Raw genomic sequence first — 21,516 nt, forward strand, 5'->3', positions numbered from 1 at the left:
ATCTCATCGATGATATTGTGTCCGGGGTGTAGCTGAATACGGTGTCCAAATTTGAAAAAGATCCACCGAGAACTTTGGCTTTGGTGTTTCGGTATGGGGGCCCGGGTAGCTGAGGTGGAACCAAAATAGCTGAGGTGGAACCAAAATCGGTTCCGCGCTGCGCGCTGAGAGCACGTGTTGAAATATCGACCAGGTTGTGTCGTGTCCCGGGTCTACCTGAATATGCCCACCAAATTTGAAGCAGATCCATCGAGAACTTTGGCCGTGCATGGCGAATACACAAATACACAAACACACAAATACACAGATACACAAACACACAGACACACACAAGTCGTATATATATATAGATAGAAGACAGCAGAGGACTTTCCTCCGTTTTTTTTTGGGGGTATAACGAATCCAGTCCGGTTAAAGGAACTTTCCTTCCCGAGAAAACAGTGTTGCTCACCGTCTCAGATCTGGCCAAGCTTACATGGGATCAAAACCATCCCTCCAGTTGGACACATACCAAAATTCAACATCCTGATTGCTTCCTGTCCGTCGCGATATAACCCTTCGTGGTTGGAAACGACGTTAAACACCAAATAAAGAAAAAGATTGCTTCCTGTTCAGAGTGAAAACATTTCACAATCGTCAACAAATCTCACATGCAAGAGGCCGGCATAAAATAAGTTTTTTGATTTTGAGATAAGTTCATTATTTGAACCATATGTTTGTTTGTCCGTGTACTTTAAAGACCTCTGGGTCGACGTACTGTGCATGTAACAGTAACGTTTTGTTTTGTTAATAATGAAACGTTCCAATAACCTACAATTCTTGGTTTTTTATTCTGAATTTTGGAACGTTAGCAGTCTATCTGTTTTTGGATTTCTGCTCATGGGACAGATTTTGTGTGTGTGTGTGTGTGTGTGTGTGTGTGTGTGTGTGTGTGTGTGTGTGTGTGTGTGTGTGTGTGTGTGTGTGTCTGTGTGTGTGTGTGTGTGTGTGTGTGCGTGCGTGCGTGCATGCGCGTGTGTGCGTGTGTGCTTGCTTGCGTGCGTGCGTGCATGCATGCGTGCGTGCGTGCGTGCGTGTGTGTGTGTATGTTTTACAGAAAAGCCTTAACATCTGACATCTTAGATTTAATTGATGCACGCGATCAGATACACACTAAAGCGAGATTAACCGATTTACCCGAAGATTGGTTGTTGTATCGACAGACACGTAATTCATTGACACAAAAGAAAAGAGAAAGAATTATTGAGTATTATTCCAATTTGGATACAAAGATCTCAGACCCTTCAAAATTCGGAACTAAACAATGGTGGAAATTAGTTAAATCCTTTATGAATAAGAAGGGTATGAAAACTGAGGAACTTCCACCAATCCACTCAGAAGGTCAAATACATTATTTAAACCACGATAAAGCTAATATTTTTAATGATCAGTTTATTCAGAATTCGTCCATTGAGAATCCAGACGATGAACCTCCCGAAATCCAAATTTCTGATTGTTTTATGAATAATTTAGTCTTGTCAGTTAATGAAGTAAAAGATGTTATTATAAATTTGAAGAAGACGAAAGCTGCAGGTCCCGATTTAATACATAACCGATTATTAATTGCTTCTGTGGATGTTGTATCAGAACCCCTTTTAAAAATATTTAATAGAAGTTTAGTTGAAGGAAAATGTCCTGCCTCGTGGAAACTAGCCCATGTTACTCCAGTATATAAAAAGGTCCAGCAGAATTGTGTAATAATTACCGTCCTATATCATTACTGAGTTGTGTTGGTAAGGTGTTAGAAAGATGTGTTTATGTACATGTTTTTGATTTTTTAAAGGCAAATCACATACTCATTCCACAGCAGTCTGGTTTTTTGCCAGATGATTCATGTGTATTCCAATTGATTTCGATTTACAATGAATTTTGTTCCTGTCATGACAGAGGCATTACGAGGCCAAGCTGTATTTTTTGATGTGTCGAAAGCGTTCGATAGAGTGTGGCACTAGGGCCTTTTGGCCAAGTTAGAAGCAGTGGGCATTAGAGGTCGGTTATTATTATGGTTCTGTGATTATTTAACAGACCGCAAGCAAGTTGTTGTAATTAAGGGAACACAGTCTAATGTTAAAAAGATTCCTGCCGGTGTTCCACAAGGATCCGTGCTAGGCCCGCTCTTATTTCTGGTTTATATTAATGATATTGTAAAGAATATTGAATCCGAAATTAAGTTGTTTGCTGACGACACATTCAAGCATGTATCTTGCATTAGAAGATGTAGACAGACTAACCAATATATTAAATCACGATCTTGATAAAATTAGTGCATGGGCCAATAAATGGAAAGTTGAATTTAACGAGACTAAGACTGAATTGTTAAATATTCAACGTGATTTAATCCCCCCTCAACCCTTGTTTTTCAACAATGTCTTTTTAGAAAAAGTAGATCAACACAAACACCTTGGAGTGATTTTACAGAGCACCTGCAAGTGGGATGCCCACATCCAAAGCATAGTTAAAAAAGCGAATTTACTGATTAATTGTTTACGATTTTATAAATATAGATTAAGTCGAAAAAGTTTGGAAATAATGTACAAGTCTTTTATTTTACCCCATTTCGACTATGCAGATGTTGTTTGGGATAATTGCACTAAGATAATGGCAGATGCATTAGAAAAATTACACTTAGAAGCCCTACGAATTATAATAGGTGGAGTTAAGGGCACTAGCCATGCAAAGCTGTATGAGGAAAGTGGGCTATGTAGCCTTGAAGAACGAAGGAAAAGACATAAATTAATTGTTTTTCATAAGATGATACATAACAAATGCCCCCAGTACTTAGTAAATGTATTGCCCCCTCTTGTAGTTGACATTAATACGTATCATAGACGAAGACCATTAGAAAGATATGTGCCTCCTCATAGAACCGAATTATTTCGCAACTCTTTTATCCCCAAAACGACTGTACTATGGAACACCTTACCAGATAACGTTAAAATGACCACCTCCTTGAGCGAGTTCAAAAATTATTTGTCAAGTGCTGATTTTAAAGTACGATGCCATTATTATTTTGGAGAAAGATTTGAACAAGTACATCATTGCAGATTGCGTATTGGTACAGTGATGTTCCCAGGGGTCGGCCCTCGGCCCTGGGCCGGATACCTTGGTCTAATGACCGGTACCTTGTGTCTCTGGCGGACAAATGTCCGATAAGTTTATGTCAGAGACGGACACTGACCGATCGTTTTATTGCCACGTCGGACATGGCAACATTGATCCGTTTATTTAGATCAGGCATCAGATGATACGTCTTCTAATCTCCGAATCGGCAACGTCTTCTGTTGTTTGGTTTAGTAACTTCGCCGTTTGAAGACCGCGCAGTTTAAGAATTTCCGAAAGTTCAACTTTCGGTTGTATAGATTCTAGAAACTGCGAATGCGATCATGCCGCCTGCGAAGAAATTGAAACCGGACAAGGACCAACCCAAGCTGTGTTTTCGACAGTCAGATCATGATCAGTCGTCAAGTGTGACTGTGACCGGACCCACTGTGACTGTGAGTACGAAAACGGCGACGACACCACCACGGACGTTTGTGCCTTCATGGCTTAAACTTTATCCATGGCTAAATTTCGATGGCGAGAGAAAACTGATGTTTTGCACAGTGTGCATTTCAGCAAACCGAAACGTGAAATGACCGATTGTTTTTTACAGTTCAGGACAAATGTCCTATACTTTCAGCAAGGCTAGGACATTTGTCCTATAAGGACAAAATCCAAGGAACATCCCTGTTGGTATGAGTGATTTGAATTTTGATTTATGTAAGCGGCACCTTAAGGATTGCTCTCAATGCGAGTGTGGTTATCCCAGCGAGACTGCTGAACATTACTTATTGCATTGTCCCTTGTATAGAGATATAAGATTATTGTCCATTGATAATTTGACAAATGATTATAAGTATATCGAAATATTATTGAAAGGCATCCCGCAATATTCACGAAATGTCAACCAGACCATATTCATAACTGTACAGGACTATATTAGACAGACGGGCAGGTTCCGTAAATGAGCCTCTATACTTCACTCATTACTTTTATTAGACACTGTCATGCGACATGCTGCCTGACAAATTTTTCCCCATAACCTCTCTCATGTTCTTTTGTTGTTTTCCGACTTATCAATTATGTCTCGATTTATGCGCAATGTAGTGACTTTTCCTCTGATCACAATACGCATTAACTTTGTGCGAGTGTCTTATGTGCACTTATTACAATTGAAAAAATCCCCTCAAATATTGGCGCTCCAAGTCTTCTTCTTCTTCTTCTTTTTCCCTTAAGCTAGCTACTAGCTAGCTGCCCTTTCCCCACCTCCTGTATCACCAACCCCTTCCCATTTTCTGCTTGTTTGTGTATCTGTTTTGTCTTTTGTTTTGTTTTTCGTTTCCTGAAATGAGCTAATGTACTTATTCCGCCATCATGCTAACCTTTGTTTTGTAATTACTATGATTGCTTAAAATAAGCATTACATGCTTGAGTATGTAATCATCCATGCATTGTTCTTGTCATGATTAAAATTGAATAAAGTTTTGTTTAAACCAAAAGCCTTTGAGAAAAACTTTCCCTTGTTAAAAAATAAAGTTAAACAATTTCTCATTATTTTGTTCTAACGTGTATACGCACAATACATACCATACAATCCGGAAGGAAGTTACTATTTAGTTTTGGTGGTGAGAATGTTGGGCAGGTCACTTAATTCACTGAAAGAAAGACTGTATTGTTAAGGTGCGTGGGGCGGACGGGGGTGGGGGGGGGGGGGTGGGGGTGGGGGTGGGGGTGGGGGTGGGGGTGGGGGCGTCGGCGAGGTTTTATCTCCTTCTTATTGTGGAGGACAAAAAAGAAAGGACTCGATCAACAATACCACCATGCTTCCTTTCCAAGTCAACAATTATGTCCGCAATCGTTATACAAAACACAATCAGCATCGGTCTCATGACTTGTCCTTTTAACATTGAAAAGAGAAAGACAGGGAAAATGCGTAGATGGTGGTGGTGGTGGAGGTTAGAATTGAGAGAGACAGACAGACAGACAGACAGACAGACAAACTAACAGACAGACAGACAGAACCAGAGTAATTATACGTGTTTGCACATAGATACGATTTGAAGCTTTTCTCAACCATCTCAGCGAATGAAGCCACAGGCAAGAACAAAAGAAAGAAAGAAAGAGAAAAAGAGAGCGAAAGAGCTCAGAATTTAAACTAAAAAGAGAAAAGGGGATGTGGATGATCGCTGTACTGCCTTCTGCAGTTCCTGTGCTTTACTCTAGTTCGCACGACAAAGAACACTAATACAGGTGCAGACAAGTACAAAATGTATTCAAACGATGATTGATGCTAAACCTAACTTCCCCTGTCAGGTTGTCAACGTATCTGATTAGTTTTTCTGCGATTCGTACACAAAACACCTCTAGGATTTGTTGTTGAAATTGTTGTTGTTGTTGTTGTTGATGGTGGTTTTCTTGTTGTTGTTGTTGGTGGTGGTGGTGGCGGTGGTGGAGGTGGTGGTGGTGGGTTTGTAGTTGTTGTTGTTGTGCTTGATGTTGTTGTTGTTGTTCTTGTTCTCGTTGTTGTTGAACCTGTTGTTGTTGTTGTTGTTGTTGCTTTTGCTTTGGGTATCTCAGAATTACTGAAATTCTTTATAAATTCTTCATGTACATGTTTCTCTCAAACTCGAGCTGTTTCTCCTCAGTGTGGAGCTCGGCATTCTCGTAGCGCCTGACCTCGTACTCCCTCTTGGCCTTGACGTAGCAGTCCACGAAGCGCTCTCCCAGCATGCCTCGCAGCTGTCCGTCCTTCTCCAAGGCGTCAAGCGCCTCGGCCAGAGTCTTTGCCACTTCTCCGGGCTGCTCCAGCGCGTTGGGCGATTCTCCAGCCTTCACCGTCGTTCTGGGCAGTTCTCCAGGCTTCTGCACCTCCGTGTTGGGAGGAGGACACTGCAGCTTCCTATCCAGACCGTCCAGACCCGCAGCGACTGTCGCAGCGATGGCCAGGTAAGGGCTGCAAGCACCGGAGGGCAGACGGTTCTCCAGGAAGACGTTGTCGCGCGCCGTGTGCACGCGCACCATAGCGTTGCGGTCGTCCAGCCCCCACGTGACCTTGCCCGGGGCCCCCAGGTTGAAGAGACGGCGGTAGCAGTTGAGGGTGGGGCAGCAGAGAGCCGTGAGGGCCGGGGCGTGGTGCAGGATGCCTGCCAGCCAGTGCTTGGCGCTCTCGGACATCCTGTCGTCTTTACCCTGGTCAAGCATGGCGCTTGCCCCGCCCACCGTCCATAGGGAGTGGTTCAGGTGCAACCCCGCCCCGAACGTCTCCGCTGACGGCTTAGCCGACATGAAGGTGGCGTGGTAGCCCCGCGTCTTGAAGAAGCCCTTGACGGCGTTCTTGACGTAGAAAGCCACGTCGCCACCGCGGACCCCTTCCTGAGGCTCCGTGGTGATCTCCCATTGACCGGGCGTGAACTCGGGCATCAGGGAGCTGACCTCCACCCCCATGACCCCCAGGAGGTCAGTCAGGTCACAGAAGAGGTCGTGGTGCTCGCCCCAGATCCTGACGTCCCAACACCACACATTGTCTCCACCCAGAGTCTCCATGCTCCCCTCTTTGTACACGCCGAACTCGTACTCAAAGGCCGACTTGAACACCAGCCCGTGCTTCTCTCGCAGCGCGTCCATCTGAGCTTTCATCAGTTGCCTAGGAGACGTCAGGTCGGACGTTCCATCGTGCATGCACAGGTCACAGAGGACGTTGCCAACGCGACGACCTTCTTTGCCCACCCAAGGCCACGGGGTCAAGGTATCGAGACAAGGTCGCATCTCTTCGTTGGGCATGTGCTTGCCAAGTATGTCACAGACTGATAAAGGAATCTCGGTGTTTGGTCCCGCCATACATATCGCTGAAACATACGCAGAGAAGAAGTTAGTAACAAAATTAAATAGCAATGAGCACATATATACAGAAAGGATTTCTTTGTGCTCTTGAATGTTTATGTACGCGCCTGATTTGTGTCATTTTTAATGCTTTCTCCTGACTTCTTGCGCGCGCGAGAGAGAGACACACACACAGAGACAGAGACGGGCAGAAAGAAAGTGAAAAAGTCAGACAGAGAGACACATAGATAAATAGACAGAATAGGCTACAAGACATTCATCGCTAAATCCCTCAGAACACAAAACAAACTTTCTCTATTTAGGGGCTATCATAACTTTTGATTTTTAAAAAGAACACACTTTTTAAAACTATTTAGAAAAAAGATATAGTCTGGATCGTTTCTTATTTTAAAGATATGCTTCTTTGAATATGGACAGTTTCCTTCTATTTATCATATAAATTGCCTCCCTTGAATTTTATTGATGAACAATTCTAAAAAAAAAATTTCATTTTAAATCGATGCAAATTGCATAGTAATATCCTCAACAAGAAGGGCAAAGCCCATACGACTCACATGCTTGACCTAAACCTAGCAATGACATCATACACTAAGAACTGCTTTACACATTTTTCCTACCAAAATACATGTGACCTTGACCCAAGGTCAAGGTCATCCAAGGTCATGCAACACAAAGCTGTTAATTCAAGACATAGGAAGTACAATGGTGCTTATTGGCTCTTTCTACCATGAGATATGGTCACTTTTAGTGGTTCACTACCTTATTTTGGTCACATTTCATAAGGGTCAAAGTGACCTTGACCTTGATCATATGTGACCAAATGTGTCTCATGATGAAAGCATAACATGTGCCCCACATAATTTTTAAGTTTGAAACAGTTATCTTCCATAGTTCAGGGTCAAGGTCACTTCAAAATATGTATACAATCCAACTTTGAAGAGCTCCTGTGACCTTGACCTTGAAGCAAGGTAAACCAAACTGGTATCAAAAGATGGGGCTTACTTTGCCCTATATATCATATATAGGTGAGGTATTCAATCTCAAAAACTTCAGAGAAAATGTGAAAAATGTGAAAAATAGCTGTTTTTTAGACAACATTTATGGCCCCTGCGACCTTGACCTTGAAGCAAGGTCAAGATGCTATGTATGTTTTTTGGGGCCTTGTCATCATACACCATCTTGCCAAATTTGGTACTGATAGACTGAATAGTGTCCAAGAAATATCCAACGTTAAAGTTTTCCGGACGGCCGGCCGGACGGCCGGCCGGATGGACGGACGGACGGACGGACGACTCGGGTGAGTACATAGACTCACTTTTGCTTCGCATGTGAGTCAAAAAATGATAATAAGGAAAACAGGTCTCTTCACACGTTTTCTATCTAATTATCTTGGTTGCAATGCTTTAAAGTGGAAATCGATTTTTTTTTAGAATAGCCGTTCCTAAATAAAATAAAGGGAGGCAATGTTTATGATTAAAAGAAGGAAACTGTTCATATTCAATGAAGCATATCTTTAAAATAAGATACGATCCAGACTATATCTTTTTTCTCAATAGTTTTAAAATGTGTATTCTTTTTAAAAATCAAAAGTTATCGTAGCCCCATAAAAGTGAAAGGTTAACGGAACGATAGCACAGAACGCCATGTGGCCCAGAAACAGACAGATCGATAGACTGACAGGCAGACACACAGGTAGACACAGAGGGACAGAGAAGGAGAGGCAGACACAGAGACAAAGATATAATGACAGATAGTGCCTGGCAGAAGACAAGCAGATAGAATGTTCAGACCGTCACTGTCAACACATAGAATTATACTCAACATGTACTTGCCCATTTCAAAGTGTGTTTTCTGAATGCAAAGAGAAGGGATGGGGGGGAGGGGGAGTGTCTGGCTAGAACAGGTAGAATTTCAAGGGGCTGTACTGATTGATCGTCATTGTGTACTGCTGCAAAGAAAACAACAACAGGTGTTTCGCTGTACCACGCTGCAACACCGAACAATACAGACAGTCGTTCTTCCCACGATCCACAATAGAGTGGAATCACCTGGACAACATATAGTTGTCCACTCAGACTCTACTGAGGCATTCAAGTCGGCGCTAACTACCAGCCGCCGCTAGACGACGTCGCTGCGCACACCCACCCGTCGCGCCAAAGCCAGCAATCTGGATGCTAGCGACGTACCCTTCAGATACAGAGTTCAGATACAGATACAGATACAGATAGAAACCAGCAGTTCCGCCTGTCTGCGATAAAACATGCTGTGACACAAATTCTCTCTCTCTCTCTCTCTCTCTCTCTCTCTCTCTCTCTCTCTCTCTCTCTCTCTCTCTCTCTCTCTCTCTCTCTCTCTCTCTCTCTCTCTCTCTCTCTCTCTCTCTCTCTCTCTCTCTCTCTCTCTCTCTCTGCCTGTGCCTGTGTGATTTGTGTTGCAGGTCAACGGGCACTTGTCTGGAACGCGACGTCATGACTGAGATACTAACATTTACAGAGCTAATTTGCCCCTTTCAAGTGAAATTTACGGCACAGACTGCATGTATTAAGCGTATTACACACGTCCTGCGTTAGTATGCATGTTCTTGCTGTCTTGATCATGATTGCGTGAATCTCAGTATATAACTAAGTCAGTCTTACTCAGCAGCCGTCAACTCAGTGCACAACACAAACATGGGTATATTTGTTGTAAAACGCTGCTGTCTCACTGATTCAACAAACTGACACGCGCGTACTCACACACACACACACACTGACATACAGATGCACACACCGACTGGCACACACACACATGTACACACACATGTACACACACACACACACACACACACTGTGACTGACACACTCACAACGAACACACCTACACACACCCTCTCTCTCTCTCTCTCTCTCTCTCTCTCTCTCTCTCTCTCTATTTCTCTCTCTCTCTCTTACCATTTCCAATTTCGAATCCTTCTCTAGCCACCTTTTCTTTGAACTTTCCCATAACAATCTTTCCTCGAGGAATGCTGTTCACGTCAGGTATCACATACTGAATATATTCGTACTTCTTTAGCGCCTCCACTTCCAGACAATTCGCATCTGCCGCCATACTTGTAAAATATTTGACAACCGTGATCAGTTCACACCAAACTCATTGAAAAATCTATTCGTTCAGAAAGTGTCTACCTCTGCTTTATATAGGTCACTGTCACCCGGGCTGTGCCTTGTGAACCTCGCTATTCATTCGTTTGTGTACTAGGCTACAGTGAAACCCGGCTATATTGAAGTGGCACGGGACCCGGGAAGACCTTCAATATAGCCGGAACTTCAATTTAGGCAATTCTCGGTTATATTGAATTTCCCTCCTTGTTCCTTCAGAAATTCAATATAACCGAACTTTTTTCACTATACGTTCTTATTTCCGTGTCCACACATTGCGTTTGATGTGAGATATATTCCCATTAATCTTTCACCTGTTGGCTGTTGTTCTTCGAGCCTCCTTGCTTTTTTCAGGGTTAGGCTAACCCTAACCCTAACCCTAACCCTAACCCTAAGACTTTTCAATGTTTCTTTTTCTTTCATAATCTTGGTCACACAACCTGCCGAAATTCCATATTCCTCAGCTACTTCCTTTCTTTTTTTGCAGCCAGTTTCCAGCTTCTGAATAAGCTCGATTTTTCTTTTAATTGTCAGACTCACCCTTTCTACATTTAGTCAAGTTTTGACTAAATGTTTTAACATAGAGGGGGGAATCGAGACGAGGGTCGTGGTGTATGTGTGTGTCTGTGTCTGTGTCTGTGTGTAGAGCAATTCAGAGTAAACTACTGGACCGATCTTCATGACATTTTTCATGAGAGTTCCTGAGTGAGATATCCCCAGATGTTTTTTTCATTTTTTCAATAAATGTCTTTGATGACGTCATATCCGGCATTTTGTAAAAGTTGAGGCGGCACTGTCACACCCTCATTTTTCAATAAAATTGATTGAAATTTTGGCCAAGCAATCTTCGACGAAGGCCGGACTTTTGTATTGCATTTCAGCTTGGAGGCTTAAAAATTAATTAATGACTTTGGTCATTAAAAATCTGAAAATTGTAATTAATTTTTTTTTTATAAAACGATCCAAAATTACGTTTATCGTATTCTTCATCATTTTCTGATTCCAAAAACATATAAATATGTTATATTCGTATTAAAAACAAGCTCTGAAAATTAAAAATATAAAAATTATGATTAAAATTAAATTTCCGAAATCGATTTAAAAACAATTTCATCTTATTCCTTGTCCGTTCCTGATTCCAAAAACATATAGATATGATATGTTTGGATTAAAAACACGTACAGAGAGTTAAAAAGAATAGAGATATAGAAAAGCGTGCTATCCTCCTCAGCGCAACCGCTACCGTGCTTTTCTGGATTGTTAATTTCACTGCCTTTGCCACGAGCGGTGGACAGACGATGCTAAAATAAGTATTTTACATTTCATAAAACTCGTATTTGATATATATTGACATTATCAAAACAAAAGTAATCTTTTATGAAGCTGTATGCATCTGTTTATTAAAGGTAATCGTTTTTCACTTTTGACATGCAGTTTCGTTATGTACAAAATGTCTTTTTGCACCCTGCCGTTTGGAAAGCATGACCGAAAACTGAAGACTTATATATAATTAGAAAGAGACTCATCACTGCTATGACGACCATTGTATGTGAAATTCTATGCTCAAAATGTAATCAGAGTAAATGATAAGTGATTGTAGCATTAGTTATACTTGACATACCTGTTGTTCATTGCGCCAGCTTCAAATCTCAGAAAACGTTCATACATGTCTCAATGTCTGCATTTACTATGACAAAACAAGCTAAACTCCCCACAGCATGCACCCAAAGGGTATGCAACTTGGTTACATAACACTAAAGTAAGCTAGGATCTTTCTTACTTCTTAATTTGCCTTTTGGGAATGGTAGAAATGGACTTCTTATAAAGTGCACCCCTTAGTCTGGGGGTACCGGTTGCTAAAAACATTATTTCTTTTAAATTAATCCTAGACGTATCCCGGTTTCTTCAAAAAGTGCAAGTCTTCTGTTCGTAGTAGGCACTGCCATTGTTAAGTTAGTTACATTGTACGTTGAAGTGTATGCATTTGAAATTGTCGAAAACGCTGGATAAAAGTTATGTTCGATTAAATCGAAACCTACCCTTTACTGTAAATTACGTCCTATGATTAGGGGGTATAGTTAAAGATTAAGGCATATGAACTCTCATTTGCCACTTACCTCATCAAAAAATATACATATGAGTAGGTAAGCCATTCGAGATAAAAAAAACAACAACAGGAACTATCAGAACGGTGTCACATTCGCATTTTAATCAACTTCCGGTTATCTACTAGCTGATGCGCAATTTTCAGATGTTCACACGTTATCTCAGGAAAAGCGTTTTCCAACAAAAGTGCATATGATTATGAAAAAAAAGTACATTTTGTTTTTAAATCTTATGTAATGCATCGTTAATTCATATAGGTTTGAACTGACCGAAAATGTTATTGTCATGGTTTCATGTATCTGAAATGTACTTTTGTTGCATAGTGTTCGAAGAACGTGTAATTAAATTAAACCTAAATGACATCATTGTACGTTCAAAAGTAAACGTGTTACTGATCACAAAACGTTTGAGAATGTTTTAACAGCAATAAGCTACCGTATATATATGATTGCAAGCAGTGATTGAGTTCTACTTCCGGTTTCTTGGGTCTTCTAATCCTATTTCGATTTTTTTCTAAGACTAGCGCTTAGTAAAGGCGTGTTTTCAAAGAAATGCTAAATAATGTAATCACTGTATCATGCTGACTTGTTTGTCTGTTTATTCGACATCAAAAGATATTAATTTCTTATGGCAGACAATCCTAGTGTACGCGATACGCACGTTACTGTGACCATACATACGAAAACACACGTCAACACAGACCGGGGGTTAGTAGCTTTAAGGGCTTGTATACACCAATGGTTTTTACCAAGTGCGATTATTTATCATTAATAAAGAAATAAACATATTTTGTACACCATTGCAACATCCAATTTGGCTTTGAGGAAATGTTATTTCCGTCCTTCGCTTTTCTAAGCAGTCAAAAAAGATATACTATTCAGCAGAATTAGGTCGTGCCAATGCATGTCCGCAGACTTAGTAATTTTACAATGATTTTTTGTCGAACATTTTGTAACAAGAGCGTATATCACATGCAACAAGTAAATCACACTGTTTACATATAGAAACGGAGACGGATATCTGAAACGATATATGCTTAAGATGTGGTTGTGTGAGTGTGTGTGTTTGTGGGTGTGGGTCCCTCTCTCTCCCTTTCTTATTGTTGTTGGAGACAAACCAGACTTACATTTCAATGTTTCAGATCTAACACAGTTTGGATTCAGCTTAAAGGCTCAATGCTTCCATTGAAAACTGTTAGGCGTACCTTCTAAGATCGGGGCAGGCTTTTACATGAAATAAGAACATGCCTCCACTCTGTCACATACCAAAGAAACAGACGGTCTAAGTGCTACCTGTGCACAGAGGTAATTGTTTTGATGAATGAAGTGTTTAAATGCAACAAGTAACATTTGAAATGTAGTCACAAAAACAATTAAACTCAACGCGAAAAGCAGCCAGGGTGCTGTTTTTTGGCATGAGACAAATTGAAGGAATGGTCTTACCCCGAGTAAAAGCCTGGTCAGATCTAAGATTATAAGCCAAACTGTTTTGATGAGATCATTAGTGTACATTGTTCTGAAGACACTTTATTTCAGGGCTGTTGTTTTTTCGGAGATGAGTGATATATAGCTAAAAGAAGTAGACTTTTGGCGTCTTTGGTGTTGGTTTCATCTCTGTTGTTCTAAGAGCTTGTGTCTGATGACACTCCCCTTCAGCTCCCACCCTTCCTAATTATGTATACTCGTGTAAATGTGCCACAGAAAACCATGAAAACTGTCATCACTCACAGTATTATTTTTAGACTCGCTATCCACTGATTTTCATAGAACTGCTTCTGCACACACTGACTGCATGACGATTATGAAATAACTTTTGTGTGAAGGTGTAATCCAAGCTGTTAAAAAAATATCGGAGAAAAATCGGTTTAGAATTTGATAAACATTTTATTATGACAGAGCCCATTGTGTGGAAATGTATTTGTAAAGGTAAGACACAACTTATTTACCAATAATTGACTAAACATGTTACGGTCCCAAAATGTATCGAAAAATGGTCTGAATCTTTAAACTGTTTGTTAGATAAGAAGGTTATTTTTCAACATGTTTTTAAAACAACAAAAGATACTTGTCTGAGATGGTTCCAGTACCGATTATCGTACAGAATTCTGCCGACAGAACGGTTTCTATTTTTGCGAAAAATTGTGTACATTTTGCGGTAGAAATGAAGAAACCCTTTTACATATGTTTTGGGAGTGTGATAAAGTACAGACTTTTTGGATATAATTTGTAAATTGGTTAAAGGCGAACTGCACCCATTGTGACAATTTAAAAGTTTCTAAAGATCTGGTTCTTTTTGGAGTTGCAAACAATGTAGTCACCGATAAAGTTATTGATGTGCTAGTAATTTGTGCCAAACACCACGTATATATTTCCAAAATGAACAAAAAGATCCCTCAATTTCAGACATTTAGTAGAAATCTTAAGCAAAGATTTATTTGTGAAAAGTATAACGCAGTTATGAATAATACATTAGATAAATTTTACAAGGATTGGCGCCTGTATATGCATGTTTTGATGAAACCCTTAGGTTATTATTTTTGTTACATAGGCTACTTTTGATACTACGACCACCAATTTCACACGGCACAGAAAAAACACACGTCTAAACCGCACGGTGCATCGCCACAGCAAATCTGTCACGCTTGTTATAAACACACTAACCTGGTCATCTTTAACCCTATGGTTAATGAGTATTTGTATGTGCGTGTGTGTGTATAACTTAACTTGGCCTTCAGAGTGCATTGTTACGATAAACTGCCATGTTTTAGATGTGACGACGTAAAGCCCTAAAGGATTAAAGGTCCTTGTCTACATTTTTATTCCGAAATCGCCATTTGACCATTAAAATGCAGAGTCTATTAATCTACAAATATCAACAATACACCCCCTTTCGATCAGGAAAGACAAAGCCAGTGTAGCCGTTTGAAAATTCATTGTAGCATTCCAGCGTAGTACTCATAGTAGGATATCCTTATTTGGAAAATGCCAAGCGCAAAACTCCTCTCAAATTTCGTGCGTTTTAAAAAAAAAAGCGTGGACAGCGCTCCAGTGTTGTTGCACTTGTTTGGGCGTGGCTATATATAAGCATAGTGACATGAATTTGATTGGTCAGTATTTTTAGGCAAAGCACATGTTCTCAGCAAACAGAAAACAAAATATTGGAAGCGTGAGTCACGCTACCCAAAAATAAAATCTTTTTTTACATATTTTTTTTTCTATAACTTTTTCCCCATGGTTCATTCATCATCTGACATAACTTTTTAGCGAAATCTAACAATAAGATTATTGAAAAAAAGCAAAAATGTTGACGACCACCTTTAAAAGTCGATTGTGAGGAAAGGTGTACAAGAATGAGGGAAAATTGTATGCGTCCCAAAGAATTTTCCCCTAATAACTCACAATCCAAAAATCAGGTTTTTTTTAGATAAAATGTCGACAACCATTACTGAAAATATTGATTTCCCGAGATGAACTTTTAGCAGACCTTCCGAAGCACCAGTGCAGTCGAGATTAGGAAGGTGTGTATGTTTGTGACGTCACACGTACAGGTGCAAATTAAAAGGGAAGGGCTCCTATTATGGACTGCCTCTTAATATGGACCACCTTTCGTTCTGACAAACTAATGGTGCTAGAGTGCTCAGAACAGTTTCATTTGCTGCATGTATCCTCTCTTGATAACTTGCACATGTCGAAAAAGTTGCGGACGCACAACGCACAAAACAGTTAGTTTTTTCTCCCTTTTGTTTTTGTTTACACTTTTAGCTTCGTTCACTCTAAATTTGACGCTTAAAATGGACTTTTTTCTAAGGACAAAGCTATAAACACACACGAATTGCATTATAGGACAGCTGTATTCGCTACATTTTAGCAGTGTTGGCCCCGAGTTTCTGTCACCAAAAAAATGAATTATAGCAAAAACTGGAAGTATCTCTGTGTCATCTAATATGGACCATCTTCAACATAAAGAAGAAAACAAAAGATAAAGGATGGTGAGGCTTGCTGAAAATGACCTATAACTAGCCCTTGAGACTTATAAAAATTATACAGTCTTTTTTACGTGAAAGTTGATAATTTCAATTATTTTCTCTCTGTTTTTGATTTTTGTTTTAAAGTTTTCTCTTGTGTTTCAAATAAAGTTCTCGTCGAACACAAACCTGTACATCTAAAGCATATTTCAAGTAGTCTGACTTGCATGGTAAGTTGCAAGTTGTATCATGTTATTTTGAAGTAAATGGAGCTTTTTACAGTGAATCTCGAAGGTCTCATCACTGGTCCATATTAAGCTGTAAATGTTTCTGCATTTGATCTTTAGTAAATGACTGCAAAAGCTAATTCTCTCCAATTAGACTTTACTTCAAGATTTACGAAAGAGAGAACAACTATCATACACAAAATGAAACTGCTTTGCAAGAAAACAAGCTAGTTAGCAGCGTGAAACAAAAAGTGGTCTATATCAAAGGCACTTCCCCTAGATGCACTATAACATGTTTTACTTACTTTCAATTAAAACTGTATAGTTGTATTTTATGTCTTGCATATTTTCAAATGATTTAAATGAAACACCCAAAGCGGCGGACTTTGCTGATAACGATATTTTGAAGAAACAAAAATACGTCATCACTACATACACAAGAACAATGCGACGTCATTTTAATTGACGTCAAAATCTGTATGATTACCTTACCTTTCCAATGATATGCAGTTAAAGAATGTCAGACAAGCGGTTCAACTTCTATGTCCGCTTAATGAACCCAACCCTCTAAAGGGGAATAATAAGCCCAAAGAAGGAAAATACGCACACAAAACCACGTTTTTCTCAAAAGCGGTATAACGAATAGCCCCAGGACTCTAGATTTAGAATTCTATTGTTAAAATCTGTCAAAAAAGTGTGGTGGCAACCATAACCCCGTCGGGTTGACCCAAGTGGTCCTTGGGCGACTGACTATATTACCTTACTGGGAGAATGCAAGTTTCCAGTACAAAGGACTTAACATTTCTCACATACTGCTTGACTAAAATCTTCACAAAAATTGACTATATTCCATACAAGAAACACTTTAACAAGGGAAAAAGGAGAAACAGAATCCGTTAGTCGCCTCTTACGACATGCTGGGGAGCATCGGGTAAATTCTGCCCCCTAACCCGCGGGGGGTACAACAAATCACAGGAAATCACCAGGTATGTAACATTCTTAAAACATGATCACAAAAATCAAACAAACCCATTCACCTTAAAATGTTTACAAATAGAAACACAGGTAAAAACTGATTTTCTTAAACATGTAACAAAAAAATTACAATGCAATGCTGCTTATCTGTAATGTCCACAGTAACTGTGATAACATTTGATTTTTTAATTACACTGATCACAAATGCAGGGCAAAACAATTTTTGAAAATAAATCAACATATACTCAAACTGTAGCATATTAAGGTACGTTGTAGTATTCTAAATTATCAACAAAATCTCACAGTTTCTACCATCACCAAACACTAAAACCAAAAAGAGTACTCTGATCGTGTTGTGCTGACTTGGGGTTTGGTGATTGCTTCTGGATCTGGATCGTACTATGGCAAGTACCTATGCAATATCAACTACCTTTACGGTTTATTGATAGCACCTTTTTTTATTATTATTACTACACAATTGTGAAAAGATCACGATTTTATTACATGTTTGTTGCAGGTTCACAGTCATCACTGGACAAGTGCCATGAAGAAATGCGGTTGGTCAGGAACCAGGAAGCTGCTCTTCAACCGGAGATCGTTCACCAGTCTCCCAATCTTGAGAAGCGGCTTTTACGCTTCAGTGCCATGGTGTTTTATAAAACCTTCTACCAGCACAAACCTTGGTAATAATTGATACCTGTTTAAAGTGGTCACATCTGTTACATAAAGGATTCTACAAAGTAAGGAAACTGTCTTACAAATTTTAAAAGTAACATACATTGAACACCAAACAGGCAAATTATAATCGGTGTGGGATTAGACGTGACTCAGTTTGCAACTTGTCTTTCTCAGGCAAGGCTAAAAACAATTCCTGTGAGAAATCGAGTGACTATAAATGTACAATACAAACAGATTGTAGGTGTGTTATGCTTCAAGTCTTCAAGATAGTGTGAGAGTGCTCATGGTAAGCTTGAGCCTCTGTGTGTGTGTGTGTGTGTGTGTGTGTGTGTGTGTGTGTGTGTGTGTGTGTATGTGTGTTTGTGTGTGTGTGTGTGTGTGTTTGTGTGTGTGTGTGTACTTTTTTCTCTCTCACCATCTAGTTTTCTCCCATTTAGTCTATCGTTCTACTTTTCCAAGGAGGTTTTTTTTTTCATTTTCAAAGAAGTGGTTTATTTCTTTCTTGTGATGTTAAAATCTGCATCGTGTATATAATTGATTATTTGTGCATATCTTTTGTTTTGTTTTTTAAACCAATAGAAATATTGTGGGCTTTGCACCTGAAAAATACCCTTGCAAAAAATAATATAGTTCGTTATTAGTTAACTGCGTGCCATGTATTGCTAAGCTTCTTCAACGGTGGTAATAATGACAAAATAATAAAAACCAGAGAAAGAATATATGCAAATATGTATTTAATGATAAAAGATGTATCACCGTTAAAGTAATCGATAAAATCGTCCGTTGACGTTTCACAGACTTTCAGAGTAAGATTTGTTGTTTGATTTTGGATGTGGCTGAAATTGTCCATTGATTTTAGCGGACTTAATCTGCATGCGAATGAGTGTTGTGTTTAAAACTGTGTGGCTCGTGTGATATATTTGCATCTTTTATTTTGCGAAATTGTAAGTGCATTATGTGATATATCATTGCTATGTGTATTCTGTGATGTATCAAGGCATTCCTACCTGTCTCCAACATACTTTTCCCCCTGTTGAAATAAATAAATTCTGCCGCAAGTAATCTCTTTTGTTTGTTGTTCGGGTTTTTTAGAAAGAGAGAGAGACAGAGAGAGAGAGAGACCGAGAGAGAGAGAGAGAGAGAGAAAGAGAGAGAGAGATCTGAGAGAGAGAGAGGAGAGAGAGAGAGAGAGAGAGAGAGAGAGAGAGAGAGAGAGAGAGAGAGAGAGAGAGAGAGAGAGAGAGAGAGAGAGAGAGAGAGAAACGAACCGAGTTGTCGGACACACAGGCGTGCACGGAAACATAACAAGCGTTTTGAAGTCGCGTTATATGAAACTGCAATGCGCGTTTTTGATAATGACACTTCATAAACAAGATTGTTAATGCCATTATATTACTTTCTTTCAAGACTATAGGATACTTAGCCGTTTTAGTGAATTCATTGACTCGATGGCAAATGACAACTTCTAAATGGTCTTGGCTTTACTCTTTTTGTGACAGTACATGTATACGACGAGACAAAACAAACAGTGGCTTAACGTGCCTCTCATGGAGCTCGATATTGTGGGCACTATTTTCAAGGTAACTTGTTATTTTGAATGATCTCGGGCGCTAAAAACAAATAATTTCCCAATCAAAAATCAAAATGTTATTATTGGAACTGTTTGATTTTTGAAAACACAAAACATTCACGAATTCGTGGACCCAAACTGTTTCAGGAACAGCCTTGACGTAATTTTAAAATAGTGGAAAAGGGGTAAGAGATATGTCTATGTCAAACGGCCGGTTTCTTCTGTTAATCTTCAGCGTTGCGGAGGGGAAATAGCTCGAGTGTACTGTGGCACCTCATGGCTTTGTGCAAGTTATATTCTATGCAACGAGAACACAATTAAGGTCATTCTCCTATGTCAGTCCCGGCTAGGCTGGTTGGAAAGGAACACCTACATACATTCTGTGTCTTTCATAGCCACGGTGTCTATCGCGGTCGATGGTTATCTAGCACACTCTAACATATCAACATAGGTAATGGCTCTGAAAATTTTTCGACACAAAATTGGGTCATCTCGCTCCATTTCTGTATCATGCACGCGTATTATCACAATGATCTGCACAAAAGGTAGGCTTCCCTTCGCGAAAGGATGTCTGTAGCTGTGATAGTGACCCTTTGAAGATATCCGTAAGCCACACGTTGAATAGTTAAAGCCAATGGACAGGGATGAAACAATAGTTCTCTCTCTCTTTCTTTCGCACACACACACACACACACACATGCACACACGTGCACGCACGCACGCTCGCACGCACGCACGCACACACACGGACACACACACACACACATATACACCTCAACACACACACACAAACCTCAACACACACATACAGATACCGACACAGGCAGACAGACAAACACACAGACACACACGTGGCCCAGAAACCTGTTTTCATTGGAATAAAACAAGAAGAAATCGATATAGGTTTAGCTGAGTATTTGAGGAAGCCTGCATGCCATGACTTTGTGTTCTATGCCGGGTAGACAGTTTTTCCTGTAACAAGAATTACCAAACTGTGCCAACAATTCCAAGCCCAATTTCAGTCACTGCAGTCTTTGCTAGACAAGTGCCCGACACGAGGACTACCGAACTCTTCCAATCACTGCAGTCTTCGCTAGATCACAGTCCGACACGAGGATTACCAAACTGTGCTAAAAAGTCAAAGCCAAACCACAGTCAATACTCCACGCTAGGCAACTGCCCGACACGAGAACCACCAGACTGTGCCAAAAAGTGCAAGGGCCAATAACAATCACTGCAGTCTACGCTAGATCACAGTCCGACACGAGGATTAACAAACTGTGCCAAAAGTTCCAAGGACTAATCACAACTTTGATCAATGTGCACAGTCTACGCTAGCCCACAGTCAGACACGATTACTGTGTTCAAAAGTCCAAGGTCAATCATAGTCAATACTCTACGCTAGACAGACCACTGCCCGACACGATAACTACCTAACTGTGCAAACAATTTCAAGGACCAATGACAACTATGATCACTGTGCACAGTCGACGCCAGATCACACTCAGACATGATGATAACCAAACTGTGCCAACAAGACCAAGGCCAATCACAATCATTGCAGTCTACGCTAGATCACAGTCCGGCACGAGGACTACTAACCCTTTCTCCCCATGGCATGGGCAGTAACTCCGTCAATTTCAAACTTTAAAAATAATATCGTAGCAAAGTTTCTAATGCAAGTTTTCCGAAATTATAAAAGCTCAAACCTCACAGGAAGCCAGAAGAAATGGAAACAGATAGGCGTAATAGGTAACATTGTCCATAGCGGGTGCTTCAGAGATCTGCATATGGGAGCTCGAGGGATCTGCACACGGGGAGCTCGAGCGGTCTATATTGGGCGCTCCAGGGGGAAATGGGCTAAACTGTGCTAACAAGTCCAAGGACCATTACGGTCAGCATTGGCACCTGCCATCCACTTCCACAACAAGAAGCCGCGTT

At 40.2% G+C, this 21,516-nt stretch overlaps 2 protein-coding genes across 2 annotated transcripts in view; both read right to left on the bottom strand.

The window, feature by feature from the left end:
* Window positions 1-4,824: 4,824 nt before the first annotated feature.
* On the bottom strand, window positions 4,825-10,112 carry LOC138964045 (glutamine synthetase-like). The gene is made up of 2 exons (XM_070335961.1): window positions 9,849-10,112; window positions 4,825-6,923 (listed from the first exon to the last, which is right to left on the bottom strand). The coding sequence occupies exons 1-2, from the start codon at window positions 10,003-10,005 to the stop codon at window positions 5,671-5,673; spliced, it is 1,410 nt and encodes a 469-aa protein (XP_070192062.1). The 5' UTR covers window positions 10,006-10,112; the 3' UTR covers window positions 4,825-5,670.
* A 10,313-nt stretch (window positions 10,113-20,425) lies between these two features.
* Window positions 20,426-21,516, bottom strand: part of LOC138969841 (lysosomal phospholipase A and acyltransferase-like) — a 6,225-nt gene continuing 5,134 nt past the window's right edge. The window contains exon 7 of the mRNA XM_070342579.1: window positions 20,426-21,516. This exon is cut by the window's right edge and continues 335 nt beyond it. Coding sequence (XP_070198680.1) covers window positions 21,436-21,516 — 81 coding nt within the window. The 3' untranslated portion in view covers window positions 20,426-21,435.

Source organism: Littorina saxatilis, linkage group LG1 (assembly GCF_037325665.1).
Source record: "Littorina saxatilis isolate snail1 linkage group LG1, US_GU_Lsax_2.0, whole genome shotgun sequence".
NCBI classification, from domain to species: Eukaryota; Metazoa; Mollusca; class Gastropoda; order Littorinimorpha; family Littorinidae; genus Littorina; species Littorina saxatilis.